At 40.8% G+C, this 16,340-nt stretch overlaps 1 protein-coding gene across 1 annotated transcript in view; it reads right to left on the bottom strand.

The window, feature by feature from the left end:
• The window catches only part of si:dkey-1d7.3 (transmembrane protein 132D), a 49,424-nt gene extending 39,519 nt beyond the window's left edge, over nucleotides 1–9,905 (bottom strand). Inside the window, exons 1-2 of the mRNA XM_035667503.1 lie at nucleotides 9,836–9,905; nucleotides 5,632–6,556 (exon numbers count right to left, since the gene is read on the bottom strand). Coding sequence (XP_035523396.1) covers nucleotides 5,632–6,556; nucleotides 9,836–9,905 — 995 coding nt within the window. The remainder of the gene's footprint in view (nucleotides 1–5,631; nucleotides 6,557–9,835) is intronic.
• Nucleotides 9,906–16,340: the final 6,435 nt, after the last annotated feature.

Here is a 16,340-nt window from a genome sequence, read left to right on the forward strand (position 1 = left end):
CTCTCTCTCTCTCACACACCCCAACTGGCCGAGGCAGACAGCCACCCACCTAGAGCCGGGGTCTTTCCAAGGTTTCTGCCTCTTAAAAGGAATTATTTCCTTGCCGCCGTCGCCAAGTGCTTGCTCATGGTGGGAACAGTTGGGTCTCTGTAAATAATTTTATAGGGAGTACGGTCTAGACCTTGCTCTATTTGAAAAGTGTCCTGGGTGGAAAAAATACTCTACTGTTATGAATTGCACTATACAAATAAGAAATTGAATTGAATTGAATTGAAATTACAATACCTTTATAATTATGCTCTGCACATTGAAGCAGAATACTTGAACAATGAACATCTAGTAACCAACCCACTGAAAACCAGAATCCAGGACTTTGAGAAAGATGTTTGCCATGAAAGATACAAACATGTGGAAGACTACCTTTGGGTTTGTCTGTGTTTTCTTGCAAAAGCATGGGGTTTTCTTTCTCTGTATACACGCATGTGTTTTATGTGTATGTGTGTTGTGCCTAACGAGGTGAGTCAGCGAAAGGATGATGTGTTGCAGGCTGCTGGCAGACTGAGAATTAGCAGGGGTATTTATTCCCATTAGCCCTGGGGAGAAGTGTGAATCAGTTAATCAGATGTCAGACACACACATCACTCTGCTGGGAGAGCTATAATGCTCAATCAGAATGTGAATGGACCAGACAGTCCTGGAAGTCCAACAATCCCCAAGCCTTTGTTTTTTTAAAGCAGATGTCCCTCTGCTAAATTGTCAAATATCACTGGACAGGGTCAGAGAGCAGCTATTTGAGTCACAGGCTAAAAAAAGTGACACAAGTGACATGAATCGCTTCTAATCCACGTTTAAAAAGCAATGATTCACTAATCTGCACTCACTCAGACACCTAGCTAGGGGTGGGAGTCTCATGTGTTTCCTAAACAGGCCAATTTCCTCATGGCAGGGATTCAACGAGGCGGTGGAAACACTCCAGAGGAAATTCAGCCCCAGCTTACTCAAGAGCATCACTCAGCTCCTGCAGTTTTATCAGCGGGATATTCACGCTGAGAATAATTTGAAAAACCTCAACCTCAATAAGGTGCGGTTTTAGGTCTGCAAACTGCGAACGCTGCTGGATTGAAGTCACCAAAACAATCTTGAGATGATGCGTGGTGCCCATCACAACGGGTGGACTGCGGGCCATGAAAGGACGCTTATTGTCCGAAAAGCAAAATGTAACACATTCACAATACCATTAAACTTCCATCACCTGTCTCATCTGTTGATACCTGGAAGGACAGATCTACACTTTCATTGTGTCTAACACCGCAAACAAACGTAAGATTTATTGGAAGTGTCAGTTTTCTCCTTTCTAGTAACCCACTGTGTCTGATAGTGATAGATTTAATCTATATAGCACTTACCCAAAAACAAAGGCTCAGAGTGCTCGTGGATTGGAATAATACACTTGAAAATCATTGCAGAAGCGCTTCTTTTTTTTACACATTTGCTGCCCAGTAATGGTTTAGAGTGGCAGCCTACTATTTTACAGTAAACGAGCTGTCTCTATTTCTGTTTTAATAACACTTAGTTTGTCATTTCACCAACAAAACAGTCTTCAAATAGCCAAAGAACATTAAAACTGACAGATGGAAAGCAGCACACATACAAAATCTATTCATGCAAGAATAAGGGTCAGTATGCATGCCCTCACACACACACACACACACACACACACACAAATACTGATTTGTAATCAAACGGCAACCAGACTAATCAATAACCATTGAGACAGGGTCAAGGGCAGAGTTGCTTGGCAGATAAAATACAGTATGCAAGCATTCACACACACGCACTCACACACACACACACACACACTTTTAAATTGACAAGCTGACAACTCAACAAATTCTGGATAAATACATACTTGTGCAGACATTAATTTCTGGATCAAAACCTTGTAGCCAAAGGCAGAGTCTCCATATTACATTTCCATTTAAAATTTGAATTAAAGTTTCAAATACAACAAACATTGGTTCAATTTCACCGATGAACGAGGCAGATCAAGAAAACAAGTCAAAAACCGAGACCTTGTTTTGTAAAATGTTAAATCAATTTTTTTCTTAAACGGTACATTTTCTGATTCCTTTTATTAAAATGATCATCATCGTATTACATTTCAATTAAGGACAATTCTAACATAATCAATATGTATATATTAGTCCTGTTTTTAGATATGACAATTTAACCAAACTGCCTACATCCATTATCTCATTTTCTTGCTTCCTGACCAGTTGAGCATCACAGTGCACAGCGGCACCTGATGAGCATCCCTCCCAGGAGGTACAAACCACTTCAGGTGGCTCCTGTTGTGTGTGGAGGAGCAGTAACTCAATGCCAGGATCTTCCTGGATCACTGAGTTTCTCACCGACAAGCAGACACAAGCCTCCCCGCAGTGAAACCTCATTTCGGGCACTTCTACCCTCGCTCTTTGTCTTTGTCAGTCACTACCCACAGTTCATGACCACAGGTGGGGGACAGGATGGATATCGACCTGTGAACTTAACAACTTCACTGCTGTTTTACCAAAGTCAGTCAATCTATTTGTTTAAAAATGTGAAAAGCTGAAGAGCTCCCAACTCTGTAGTTTGCCTGTTATTTTAACCGGTCACCAAGCTTTAAATATTCTGCTAATACTTCAACACTGTATATTCTTACTTTTTGATGATGAATTGTTCTTTTTTAACTAAATGCAAATGCACAAAATGTTTGATTTTCAATTATGATGAAATGTCTGTAATTCCATGTGATGACGATTTATAAAATAGATTTTTAATAACAAATATCCTGTTTACAAACTGCCTGCGTACTTAACAGGTGGGTATGATGCCCTTGCAAACCACACACACACACACATGCGCACGCACACACACACACACACACACACACAACCACACACACACACAAATGTACATGGTTAATCCTGGCAGTCAGCTCAGATCATCTCTAGCCCCAAAGGGTTAACCTCTTGATTCATTTTCAATCAGGACCACAGATTATCTGGCCTAACTCTGCTGGAGTGGACTCAATCTTGGGCCAAAGAGTGAAGTAGAGCAGGGATTTCTCTCAGGAGGAATCAATCACTTTGCCAAGCTCCTCAGAGCTAGCCTTGACTTGGATTTAACTGCTGGACTTGTTCCCCTCTTTTTGTCCAATCTCATTCTGGATGTGGCAGTAGGTCAGAAATACACGGACTGAAATCACTGACCTGACTGGAGGAACTTCAGTAGCACGGTCAGTGAGTCAGAGTTTAGGGAATTTCAGGTGGAGAGGCTGTAAATCTTTCCAAATAGTCAAAACAACAGATGTTAAAGGGTCAGCGTCTCTCTACCAAATCTTATTCACGTAATTTCAACAATGCTAGCAGAGCTACATTCAGGTCACTGGGTTTGCGTGTTTGTGTATGCGCAGGCATGTTTGTGTTTGTGGATGTTAAGTCTGATATTGGAGAAGAGCACCGAGACACAGCCACAGGTTTAACCACTGTATGTGCCCTATGGATTAATACACATATCTTAACATTTCTCTCCATTTGCTCGCATCCCACTGCAGATTACTGCAGGGTTGGTATGTTGTTTGCAGCATGATATCACTAAATCATGGATTAGAGAGAAATTTGTCTTGCATTTCAAACAAAACCATTAAGCCGAGTAAAGACTGGAAACGCAAAACTCACTGCGATGGCTTTACACTTTACTGATCTGCAGGCTTCTGATAAAAACAATTTTACTCCACTCAGTGATCTGCATCAAAAGGCAACAAGTCGAAACTTTGAAACAGATTGAACTGTGTGTTTCTGTGTGACAGGGCTGCTTTTATATTAAGTTCACTTTTACCCAAAGGAGTCAGAAAGATTTTAGTTATTTGTTTTCCTGCTCCATTAAATACATGCATTATTTATGAAGTCCAATACCCAGAGACCCTTGTTGAAATGTTAGTGGGATGTTGAGATATGAAACCTGGTGAATCATTTGCCAATTATTCCCCTGTTTATGGAAGAGTGCTCTCCATAACTCCCCCACTAACTGAGAAGTTGCAGTAGACAGGATATAACATGTCAGTAATTTATGAAGCCAGTGAAACTGGCAGACAACACAAGTTATGTTGGCGCTCAAGCATTTGAATGGCCTTACTGAATGGCCTTGATGGCAAGCCCCATCAGTATTCAAGTGCCTTAAGTAACCATTTAAATGCATGGAGCTTATCCTTCATGAAGATGCTCAAATATACTGTACATCACAATGATTCAACTTAGTTTCAGTCTCTTTTTCTGCTTCAGATGTTTCAGTGACAATTAAATTTTATGTGACTCCTAAACTCTTGTCCTCGGCAAACTCAGCAACATAGCTGAGTAATTATGCTTTCTGGGAATTACATTTTAAACTAAACCAAACTAAATTTTGCAGGGCCGACATATGATGTTGGCATAGCAATATGAATATGATTCAGTATAATATTAGTTTATCCTTTACCAAAACACCAGATACAGTATATGGCAATGACATCTGTTGCTTACAGACTAGCTAAATAGCTATCCAGCATCACCACTACGTATGCAAAGCAACCAGCAGAATGAATTTAAAGTGATTCATACCTCCATAGAATAATAAACAAATGTTAACAACGTTTAATATGGCAACGAATCCGAACTGTAGACACAAGAGTTGAGACTTCAGTCCCAAAAATGAGAACCAGAGACTCAGCTTCAGTTGACTACTGTGAGACTTGACTCACGTGTAACTTGTAAGATGTAATATGATATGAATATTTAATGTTTCTACGTTGAAATGACTTGGTGTCAGTTATGTGACAAACACTAAACACAACTTGTTTCAATGCCATGTTTAAGTGTTAAAAACATCTTGACTTGATTACTCAAGAAGACTTGTGACTTCGCTTGGTATGCTAAGGGACTTTGTGTTGACATAACTCAAATGACTAAACACAAACACTTGAGCTATTAGAGGCCAGTGTAAAATTTAACACTACAGGATATGTCCGTATATAAACTGTGCACCACAGAAAATTAGTTTCAATTCCTAAAGAGTAATGAACAAGTACTAGAAACATAAATATTTTATACACTGCATGTCTACAAAGATCCAAAGGATTTTGTAATGTGTAATGTTCCCCATAGTTAGATGAGAAGACTGATGACACTTTCCTGTCTGTAAATATGAAGTTACACAGCCAGCAGCCAGTTGTCTTAGCTTAGCATGAACTAGAAATACTGGAAAGAGAGAAAAACAGCTGGCCTGGCTCTCTCTGGAGTCAACAAATCCACCTATCAGCAACTCCAAAGCTCACTAATTAACGCATTATATCTCGTTACTTTAATCAATACAAAAAATAGTTTTATGGTTTTATGGATTATGTGCCAGACTATTATGTGCCGGTCTTGTAAATTGTCATCCCCATGAGGTTCAGCAAAGACTTCTAAAAGTCACTGCTCAAGGCCAAGAAACAGTCCAGCCCTGAAAACCCCAACAACTTATCTAACTCAGCAAGAAAGCGAATAAGCATATGCCCCAAAACGTCAAAACATTTGTTTAAGAGCTTATAAAGCAAAAAAGAAGAAGCTGTCTCACCTGAGAGTAAAATTTTCCAGGGTAGATGTGCTAGCCAGGAAGACATAGAATGTTGCAACATCTGTGGTCTTCAGGGGCTTTGAAGAGGTCTGAATCACCACAGCGCCTCCCAGCCTCAGTCGAAGAAAGGTGGGGTTCCCCGGTGGAGTTCGGAGCAGATTCACACTCCCTACCCGCCTCATCGGTGTCCCCGATCCCGCAGCATCCCTTCCTCTTCCCACTCCTACACGTTGCAGGCTATCCTGCGGGGTACATTGACCTGTCTGATCCCTCCGACTCTGGAAGTAGACCTCCACAAGGTTCCCCTGGAGCCCCTTAATTCCTTCGGTTCTTCCTGCTTCCCTGCTAGAGCTGCCCGATCGACTGGCAGAGCTGAACCAGGCGGGTTCTGGCTTCAGCTGTGCCACACAGAATCCACCTGGAGACACCAGGCATGCCCCACGAACTTCCCTCATCTCCCAGAAGGCGTAGGCCGTCACACAGTGAGCTCCATCCTTTACCTTGGTTCCAGCACTTTTCCTCCCATTATCTTCTCTAGACCCCATCCTTGCTTGCCCAACAGTGACGTCACTGTCTGTGGGCATGTGGAAGAGGATCTTGACAATAGGGGATGAGGAACGAACCTGACGGACCAAAATGACTGGTAGGATCGTGGGGCCACTGAGGAGCTGGTCTGGAGGTATTGGGGCATCTACAGTCAGGGGGCCGTATGAAGCATTGACAGCTGGTTGGAGGAGCCCAGCGCCTGGACCAGTGATGAGAAAAGTCTGAGTCTGAGCCTTCAGGCGGGTGTTCCCTGATGGCTCTGGACTGTCCTGCCTCAGAAACACGTGATCCACATTGAGGACTTGAAAGTTGACGGTGGGATAAACTGGAGATGGGGTGGAAGATGTCCCAATGTCTTTAGCAACCTGACTTTCAGCAACTGAGAGGGGAGAATTTACAAAGAGAGATTAGTGCAATAACTACTCTATCGCTGCTTAAACTCAACATTTCAATGTTTCAACAGTTTCCACTTACAAAATCAGCCAGTTACTTTAATTGAGAACATTTGATGAGCATGGCAGGAAGGTAAAATGTTGAGAAAGGGATCACAACTGGAGGAACAAAGCAAGAGGTCGAGGACGGGGGGTGAGTTGGGTGCTACAGGGAAAAATTAGTTGGTCATCTCAAGGAACCAAGGGCGGTGTGACTTCCCCATGTAGTTCCTGCACTGCAAAAGAGGACAGGAAAGGAAAACACCCAAGGTGTTTGTGGTGGAGAGTTGTAAGAATTGAGACAAACAGGAGAGAGAGGAGTTAGGCACATAAATAGGCTGAAACAGTTCAAGGTTTGGCCTTTGATAGTAAGTAGTTAATTACTGCAACATTAAGATCATTAACTTTTAGAACCATGATAACTGCTGTGTAACAAAGAACATGAAGTGATTTTTTAACAGTTTTATGCCGAGCACATTTTCACTTTTATGTGCATATTTGGACTGGGAAAAGACCATACAGTGTCCTTTCTATTTCATACCATGTAACCACTGGATTTACCATGTCACCCATGGTAAATCCACAGGTTGCTGGTTAAATGTTGAGCCAAAAGAAACTTGCTAAATGGCTCTATGTCTGGAAGCGAAAACACATTATATTTGTAATTGAAGTTGTCAATTCCAGCACTAAAACACAGTAATATTAAGTGTATAACTCTTGTGTGGTAGGTCTCTTGTCCTTCAAGAGAAATTACATTTTTCCACTATCCACTTACTACTTCGAAACGATGCAACAAAGGGAATGGCAAATGTCTGAGTGGTAAAAAGCCTCCCTTGTAACTTCCGAGAGATGACTGTTTGTCCCAACAGGATGCTGTATGACAGCTCCCACTTCCTCCTGCCAAAGACACTTGGTAATTTGCCATCCTCCGTGGTGAAGTGTTCCAGAATGAGTGTGTGAATTTGACTTTGCCTACCACACAAAAATAACTTATCTAAAGGCAAACACAAGGCAAAGCAGAACCTCCTTTTCCCCATAGGTCTTTGAAGTGATATATCATTCTTTTCTGATCAAACCATATTTCATGAATACATCTATATGTAAATCAATTTTCATTCGGGCAAGGCAAAGGGAAATCCAAGAAAAAAATACAGATGTCAGGGTTGATATTAAAAATGTAGTATTCCTGAAAGCACACAAGAAACTGTCTTACAGATTCCAGAGATCAGACTGATGGTATAGGGAATTTCATATTAAAGACCAAAATAAATATTGGTAGGTACATATCATTTTTGCATGGTAGCTGCAGAACTAAGGCAAACCAAAGTGAAATGAAACATAATGCAAAGGTGATACCGTTGGACACCAGTGTTTTATTTCATATTTCCTGCTGTAAATCTGTCTACCTGCTGCTATCAGAACAAACACTGAATTTAATTTGTTTAAATAAATTGCCGTTTTATGGTACCCTTATCATCTCCACCAAAGAGACTGTGTTATTGCTGTAGTTACTGAAGTTTGTCTATAAATAGGACTTTTAAAAGCCATTAATATATTTCTATTACATCCATTGGGCCAGATATCCAACTAATTAGATAATTAGTTTAGTGATTATCAAGATTTGAGATTTCTGGCTTTTAACTATAAATAGGAATTAATAATTAAAACATCATAATTAAACGGCCTGATTCAGCAAGTTTTATGCAGTAGGATGAAGAAATTCATTTTAATAAAAAGTTTCATAAATGCTGACTTTGGGTTTAAACTGGAGAATTATTCTCTGGCAGATGTTTCTGCTCTGTTTCTTTACCATCAGTATTCTCCGAGTCCAACAACCATGAGAGAGATGTCTGAATGCTTTTCTTATCTAAAAAAAGGATATTTGTTGAGTTTATGTAATAAGGTTGTAAATAAATCTACATATACACATATACATCCTCATACTGACTGGGTCCGATCGCAGATGTATACTGCAGGTCAAAGCAATTAATGGAATGAAGAAAACACAAAGAGGAGAATAATCCTCAGTCTGGTTCAAAACAAGTCTGCAACATAATCATAATCTTACTGGACAAGAACATAGTTCACACGGTGATGATGATTATAGGTAATACTCACATACTCATGTGTTGCTATTGATCATTATGATTATGACTTGTGATAGTAGAAGAAAATCGAACTATTTGAAACATTTAACTATTAGAATTGTTAATTTAACCTCAGATGGGCTTGCTGACACAACAGCCAGCACATCTGTGACTGGACTGAAAGATAAGGCTGCCATGCATATTCATGGGTACCAAGCAGAGAAGATATCAAAGGCTGAACTCTATCACTTAGACACGCATCAAGAACAGCTGCACTGCTGAGTCCTGCACTAGCAGAAATACGGCCATCCTGCATATGAATGATGAAAAATGCACACGCAGATATCATGTGCAGATATAAACCCAGTCAATCTCAGAAAGTAGTCTTTCACATGATATCAATATCACAGAGAGGCAGACGGCTTACTGTGACTTCATAGCTCCCAATGCAGGTTATCTTTAAACAACCAGAGAAACAGCTGTGCAACCTCAGCTTCAGGCCTCTTTAATCCCACAGATGAGGCTTCCTGATGCACACTGGAGAGCGTGCCGTCTCTTTCATTTAGACAGAGGGACAATGTGATGGGCAGGGGGCATGGACAGTAACCATAAAACCCTCAAAAATGGGAAAAACACAACCAACAGTTCGAACAGCCAGTCGCATAAACACATCATGCATCAACATGGTTTTATAAAGCCAATGTGAACATTTTCTAACCTGTTTTTAAATATCTTAAATGCTCTCTTCTCAAACACCTCCTCCTAATGCATACAGTCACTGCATAGTCTTTTAGTGGGCCTACTTAAAGTTTGAGTTAATAACAAACTAAAGGCAGCAGCAGCATACTGTCCCCTCTTGTGCATATGCCAGAATCATAACTTAGGATGGGGGGGCAATAAAGCAAATCCTGTATATCCAATTTGTGTGTGTGTGTGTGTTTAAATCATCAAGGCATATATAAGAGCAGAATATACTACTAAGTTCCTCTTGTAAACACAGCTGAAGGCTTTACACTACTTCCAACTGTCCCATATGATGTGAGGGTGTCCCTTGTGTCTGCTCCAGCACACATGAAGAAAGTCAGACCAATGAATAAAGACATTAAGAAGAAAGAAAGAAATTAAACTCCAAAGTCTCACCTTTAACAGCTGCAAGGACAGCCACTGCGACAACTTGGAGCAATGAGCGGTGGGAAAAGTTGAGCATCATTTCAGCAAAGTTGCAGCCGGTTCTGGCCACCCAGAGCCGGGGGAAGCTGTATGTGTGACTGTGTGCAGTCGGTTGAAAGAAAGCGCTGGAAACAAATCATTCCATTGTCTGATGTCCGGTAAAGTTAACTTCCTCTGAATTGCAGAGGAACAAGTGGGGTAGAAAAAAAAATGTGGGTTTACTTCCTTATGCGCGTAAAAAATCTCCGTTTAAAACGGTGTCTCCTTCTTTGGGTTCTCTGAAAGGATGAGAGGGATGATGTTCTCCTCCGGTGGCACGGCTCTGGCTTGGCACGGCTATTCCCGTCATGATAGAAATCAGTAAACATGCAGCCTGTCAGATTAACGAGACCCACGTGGGTAATCGCCGGTAGGGGAAGAGCTGCGAGAAAATTAAATGCACATGAGGTCAAGGGGATCAGTGGTTTCTCCACGACTCATTTTAATGTTGATTTAACAAATTAAGGATATGATTCCGAGCTCAAGGGCGAATTTATATGCAGGGACAAATGATGATGGTGATGATGATGATTATTTTCTTTGTATAGATAAGAAAAATAAAATAGTTTACCTTTACCAAAAGCATCATTTTCCTCTATTCATCTGATTTGTTTTTTAAAGGTTTGTTAGTATTTAGAGTTTAGAGAATTCTAAGAAATTCACAGATGTTCATATCACATTCAGGAGGCCTTTGTATTAATCTGGACATTACTCAACTTTCTGTGGGGGGGAGAGAAACAAGTTTAGAGCAGGTTTTGCCAGCTGTCAGCTGCATATTCTCAGTCCTCAGCATGGGATCATGGCGCAGGATGGAGCAGATGGATGAAGGCACAATATCTAAAGCTTTGTGGTGTCACAGCACACTATACGTTTGGCAACATGGTGCAAAGGATAAGCAAACACTACAAACTCTACTTTAGTCTTGTGTGAGTCCTTACTACATAATTGTTCATTGACAATTTGAGATGTGTCCTCAATATTAAAATATTTCAGGTGCAAAGAGTCAAATAAAAAAAAAGCACAAATGTGTGTGTTTTTTCTGTGCTACAGCAGGCCTTCAGGCCACATTTAATTTCTTAACACTCTGGATAATTATGTTTTTTTTCTCTTTTTATGTGTATCACTTCATCTGCCTTGACCTAAAATTCCATATACTCATTATAATGAGGTACACTGAGCTTCAGTGTGAGTTCAAAGCCTGAACTGAAATAGCGTGGTGTCTTGTTGCAGTGTGCCCTACTACCAGGGAGACGATTATATGAGCAGTTGTGTGTCTAAGAGCGAGCCGAGGGGGTTATGCAGTTTAAGCACTGTGGCATCCATCCACTCTGCTTTTGCACAAAGACATCACACTAAGTGCTGACATCAGATTTATGTTAAAGAACACCTAGTGGGTTTAATGAGCTTGGTCAGACTACTCTTCACTCCTCTACTCTCCGACACCTCTCTAAATACCTATTCTCTGAAGTAAATGTGCTTTGGTGGCACAATATGTCTTCCAACTGAGCCCACTGTGCCCGGTGCCTCAGTGTCTGTTTTATTGCAAGGTGGCACCAGTGCCAAGGTGACAGCATTATGCATGCAGGCATCATTGGCGAATAAAAAATTTTTCTCCTGACAGCAGAGGCTGATTAAAATAAATATGTGCCTTAGAGAGACATTTTGGGATCTCTAAATGCCAGTAAAACTTTGAAGAACTAATGGAGTCTGTATTATCTCAGGAGAGGAATTTGATTTTACTGTACACATTGCTGTAGTGTCTACAGTGCAGGGTTAGTTAATGCATTGCATTTTGAAGCCGCTGAGGTTTAATTTGAGCAGTTCGTCTGTGTTTTTGGCTGGATGTGGTTATTAATGCTTACAGTGGCAGAGGCCACTGACTATTGAGTCTGGGAACGTCTCCAGATCTCAGTTGTTGTTCCAGACATGCAACCTGCTGCTGGTGCTATTAGAGATGACGGAGAGGTGGTCTGATGCACCATGTATAACTCCAGCGCTGCATGTACAGCTGCTGCCAGGTGGCTCAAAGGTTTTTGGAGGTCATTTGATGTGGAGCAACATGGGTCAAGACCTAAATCCCTAAAGAAATGTTGATTTATTTCAATAGGAAGCTGCGCATTGAGATGTTGAAAGAGATAAATCGCAGGAGAAATTACTGCAGTGACTCCTGGTCAGAGCCAAAGCTTAGTCAGGAATTCAGAAAATAGACCATTGACTCTTTTTGGCAAGACTAGGCGTGACTCTAGGGATGGCAATGTCAGTCTGTCAGTCGGGCAGTTGATTGGTCCGCCACTGAAATATCAACAACAACAACTATTGGATGGATTGTCCTGAAATCTGGTGCAGATGTTCATGTTGCTCTCCGGATGAATTGTAATCACTTTGGTGATCCCTTTACTTTTCATCTAGCGCCATCATCAGGTTAAAATGTAAATTTGTCTGATATTTTGGTTCATGACCTGATAAACAAATCTGTATTACACATTCCCATCATCCTCAGCTGTACTTATTAGCTCATTTCAAAATGGCGAATATTGTAAAACCTGCTAAATGGTTGCATGCTGGCCATTGACAGTATATGCTGACATCAGCATTTAGCTCAAAGCACAACTGTGCCTAAGCACAGCCTGTGTGCATGACTGCTGCTGAACTAAGCCAATCTATTACAAATTGAAAATATAACATGGGTTTGTATCCAGAGCCTGTGATGTATCATGGCTGCATAAAAGAAATTGTATGTTTAGAAGATATGCCAACCCACTACTCTCTTTGTCTCTCAAAACTAAATTACACCTTCTATTTACTTATGTGTTCATTCTGTTTTTGGAAGTCGAAATTACAAAGTTATTACACATAAAATGAAAAGTCCTAATAAGAAATATGTGGAAAACAATTCACAACATAGTGCTGTTCAGAGGGAAATATCTTTCAAACAACAAATGTACAATAAAAATAACCGACAGACAAAGAAAATGCAGGACAGGTTGTATTAAAGTACAGAGCCAGACGAACTATGACCTGCCTCAGTGCACTCTGGGGTCATTGTATGATTAGTACATCTATTAACCTTTACTGACAGTAATCCAGCTCAATGATGGATATTGAACCACAGCAATGCTCCATCTTAATAATCCTGTTGTCTTAACTTTCATCAAATTATCATTAAATCAGCTCTGTTTCATCCCGTTGGTGCTGTGTCCAATTGGCAGGGGAGCACACAAAAAGAATAACAACAGAAAAAGTGGTTCCAGCATACATAAGACAATTGGATGCATTTTAAAGCCCTCTGAGTGAAAATCATTGCAAACTGCTTTTGTATTCTCTATTCTAATCTCTAGGGAGTGCTGGAGTCCAGTGTGAACATAAAGCTGCCGTTACACCTGTGTAATAACACTTAGCACTACAGCCTGCCAGGGGGCAGTAAGCCAGCGGCAGCCAAGCAGCCAGTCTTTTCAACGCCCATGGTGTTAGAGCTCTGAGGGCTCTCCAGCCAAGTCGTGCCCTGTGGACATCTCCCACTCAAAGCATGTCTTAGCCGAAGATGAATCACACAAGGCCCATGCCCTGGCTGCTTCCCACTGCTGACGTCAGCCAACATTCTTCCGCTGATGACAAATTAATGCTCCTCTCAGAGCATGGCTGCCATAAACATCAGTTTTCCACTCCTGCGGGATGCCTGGAATGAGTTACCAGCTAGGTGGTATATCCTCCCACCGATAGCCTGCCCTCAGAGCACCGTGATGGACAGGTAAGAGGCTTGCCTCAAACCGCCTGCTGGGAAACCTATTACTGTTGGAGTGGATGGATGGACATATAGGTGAACTAGCTTTTTTGTTGAGAATTTTCTTCTTCTTTAAAACTTACTGTACATAGCTCCAGGTCATATCACAACATCAGCTCATGTTTTATTGCTTTTAAGCCTGCATCCAAATTATTTCTATCATGCAAGGCTGGATTACCAACCAGGCAAAGCAGAGAGTCGCCCCAGAACCTCAGGAGGCCCAAACGCTATTGGTTCATTTTGTGACAATTAGTTTGTGGTCATTTGATTGATTGCAAATTTGTTAGGTAATTATGTGTGTGTAACAGAGTTAAAGATACACTGATGAGAGTCCAGATGTGCAGTGACCAACCTGGAGACAATATTTGTGTGTGATATGGTCTTCCTGCAGAGAGTGGAATAAATGGAGGAAAACTATCCTCTGAGTCTTTCTCATCTATGCCAAGCAAACATCCATCACATCTGCAATGCTTAAGAAAGTTCCTATACTGTTACCTAACCTTGAATCAAAATGTTATTACTTTTCTGAAAAGCATGTGTGCCTATATGTGATGTGACAAAGCATATGTACCCGTGTGTTAGTTTATCACATGTCAAATGTATTTCACTTATGATATTATATGTTAACATGTTGTTTTTCCATTTAAATTATCTGAAAATCACATGCAATTAGTGGTATATGATGATATTAATGGTAAGAGAAAACATACACAATGCATACAAAGTGGGAAAAAAGGTGGGTGAAATAGGGGACCAATGGTAATATTTGCCCCGGAGCCGTTAAGCCGGTTGATCCGGCCCTGTAAGTACCTATAAAAGGATAAATAACATATATAATGAAAGCATAGAGTCATTATATGCAAGGCAACTACACAACCCCCTTCTTTACAACACACTTATACTGTATGAACTTACTGAAGTTTTAAAAACTGCTCAGAGACTTCAAAAGAAATCTCCAACTCGCCACATGACAAAAGGTCTCCTGGTATATCAAAGTCAAATTAAAATATTTTACCTCTGGGACCCTTGCTGTGATTCTGGGGCAGGGGGGTCAAATGGACGTTGAGTGTTTAACTGGCACTCTGAGGTTTTGTGAAATATTCAGAAAGGCCAGCAGAAGATGGATGTCTCCTCATGCCCCCCTCTGGTGGCGTGGCAGGCAGGACGAAAGCGAGTGATAGAGAGGTTACAACTGGCAAGAATTTTAAACATCCAATGGCCCTCGGGGAGTCCAGAGACTTACAGCTCAATATAGATCTGTTGGATAGTGAGGGAAAATAAGGGCAAGAGCAAGAGGAGAGGAGGTGGTGGATGGAGGAGGGGGAAAAAAGGAAGGGAGGGGAGTGAGAGAGGGAGAGGGGAGGATGGACAGGGAGAGAGGAGAGTATAGGGCAAATATATTAGAAGCAACAAAACAAAGATTAATTGATTTACAAATTCAATCTCCTTTCTTTATTATGTCCCTGACGACAGAATAGGGTTTTTGAAACTCTGCAGTATTTTGCCTTTAGTCTTAGAGGTTCTTTCCCTGCCTGAATCAACATTAAAATTAAACAAATGCAAAAAAAAATCCAGTGAAGGGTACAGAAAGGAAGGGGAGGAGGAGGTTGAAGGACTTTTTCTGATGAGAAATTTGTGTCTGTGTGCTCATAGTAACTTTGTTGATATCAGCAAATGTTTAATCAGACAGTTAAATACACTGATGAGACCTAGGTTTATATGTGTTGCATCCCTCACTGTGAAACTGCGGTCTTCACAGTCGCATACTGTCACTGACGCCCAACTGAAAAGCACTGCTGCCCTCCTGAGGATTGTGGTGTAACAGCATGAGAAAAGCAGGTCTGACAGTTGTACACACAGCAGTGTGGATAAAAATATTGTCAGATGTGTTATTTCTTACTTCCTGCTTCTGAATTGAACCACTTTGACTCATTGTTGCTCACCAAGTCTCAGTTTTTCAGTTTCCTTCCAGTCAGAAAGAGTTTGAAGTCATGGATGAGAGTTGACATCTGTTATACTTCAGATCTCATTTAACAACTCTTCCTGCTGCTGTTGCACTGAAACCATGTCTGTCCAATGCCGTGTTAATTGGAAATTTAATTTTTACAGACAGCCAGACTGGCTGTTTATGAACTGCCAAGCAGGCTTGCTTGAACTTGGCATTGTCACCATCTCTTCAGCCTTTTGTCACTGATGTAATGACTGGCAGGATGTGCTAGACTGCTGGTAGAAAGAATATTACATTTGGATAAAAATTTATTTCAGTTGGTGTTATAATCAATTTAGCATAAACCAATGTATTAAATCATTTGTCACGTCTTGATCAAAATTTCCACTCTCATCCTGTTATTGTCATTCATTAATGAGTGTCACAGAACATTTTATAAAGCTGATTTAGGGATTTTCTCTCCAAATAACCACTTGTAACTGATTACAACCCATAGTCGTGATTAAATCAGACAAACAGCAGATGTGCCATTAACTTACCTACCTATGACAAGCAGCTATGATGTACAGTGGGTACAGAAAGTATTCAGACCCCCTTTTTCACTCTGTTTCATTGCAGCCATTTGCTAAAATCAAAAAAGTTCATTTTATTTCTCATTAATGTACACTCAGCACCCCATCTTGACAGAAAAAAAACAGAAATGTAGA

Source organism: Morone saxatilis, unplaced genomic scaffold (assembly GCF_004916995.1).
Source record: "Morone saxatilis isolate NCDOM2014 unplaced genomic scaffold, NCSU_SB_2.0 Contig21, whole genome shotgun sequence".
In the NCBI taxonomy this organism is placed as follows: Eukaryota; Metazoa; Chordata; class Actinopteri; family Moronidae; genus Morone; species Morone saxatilis.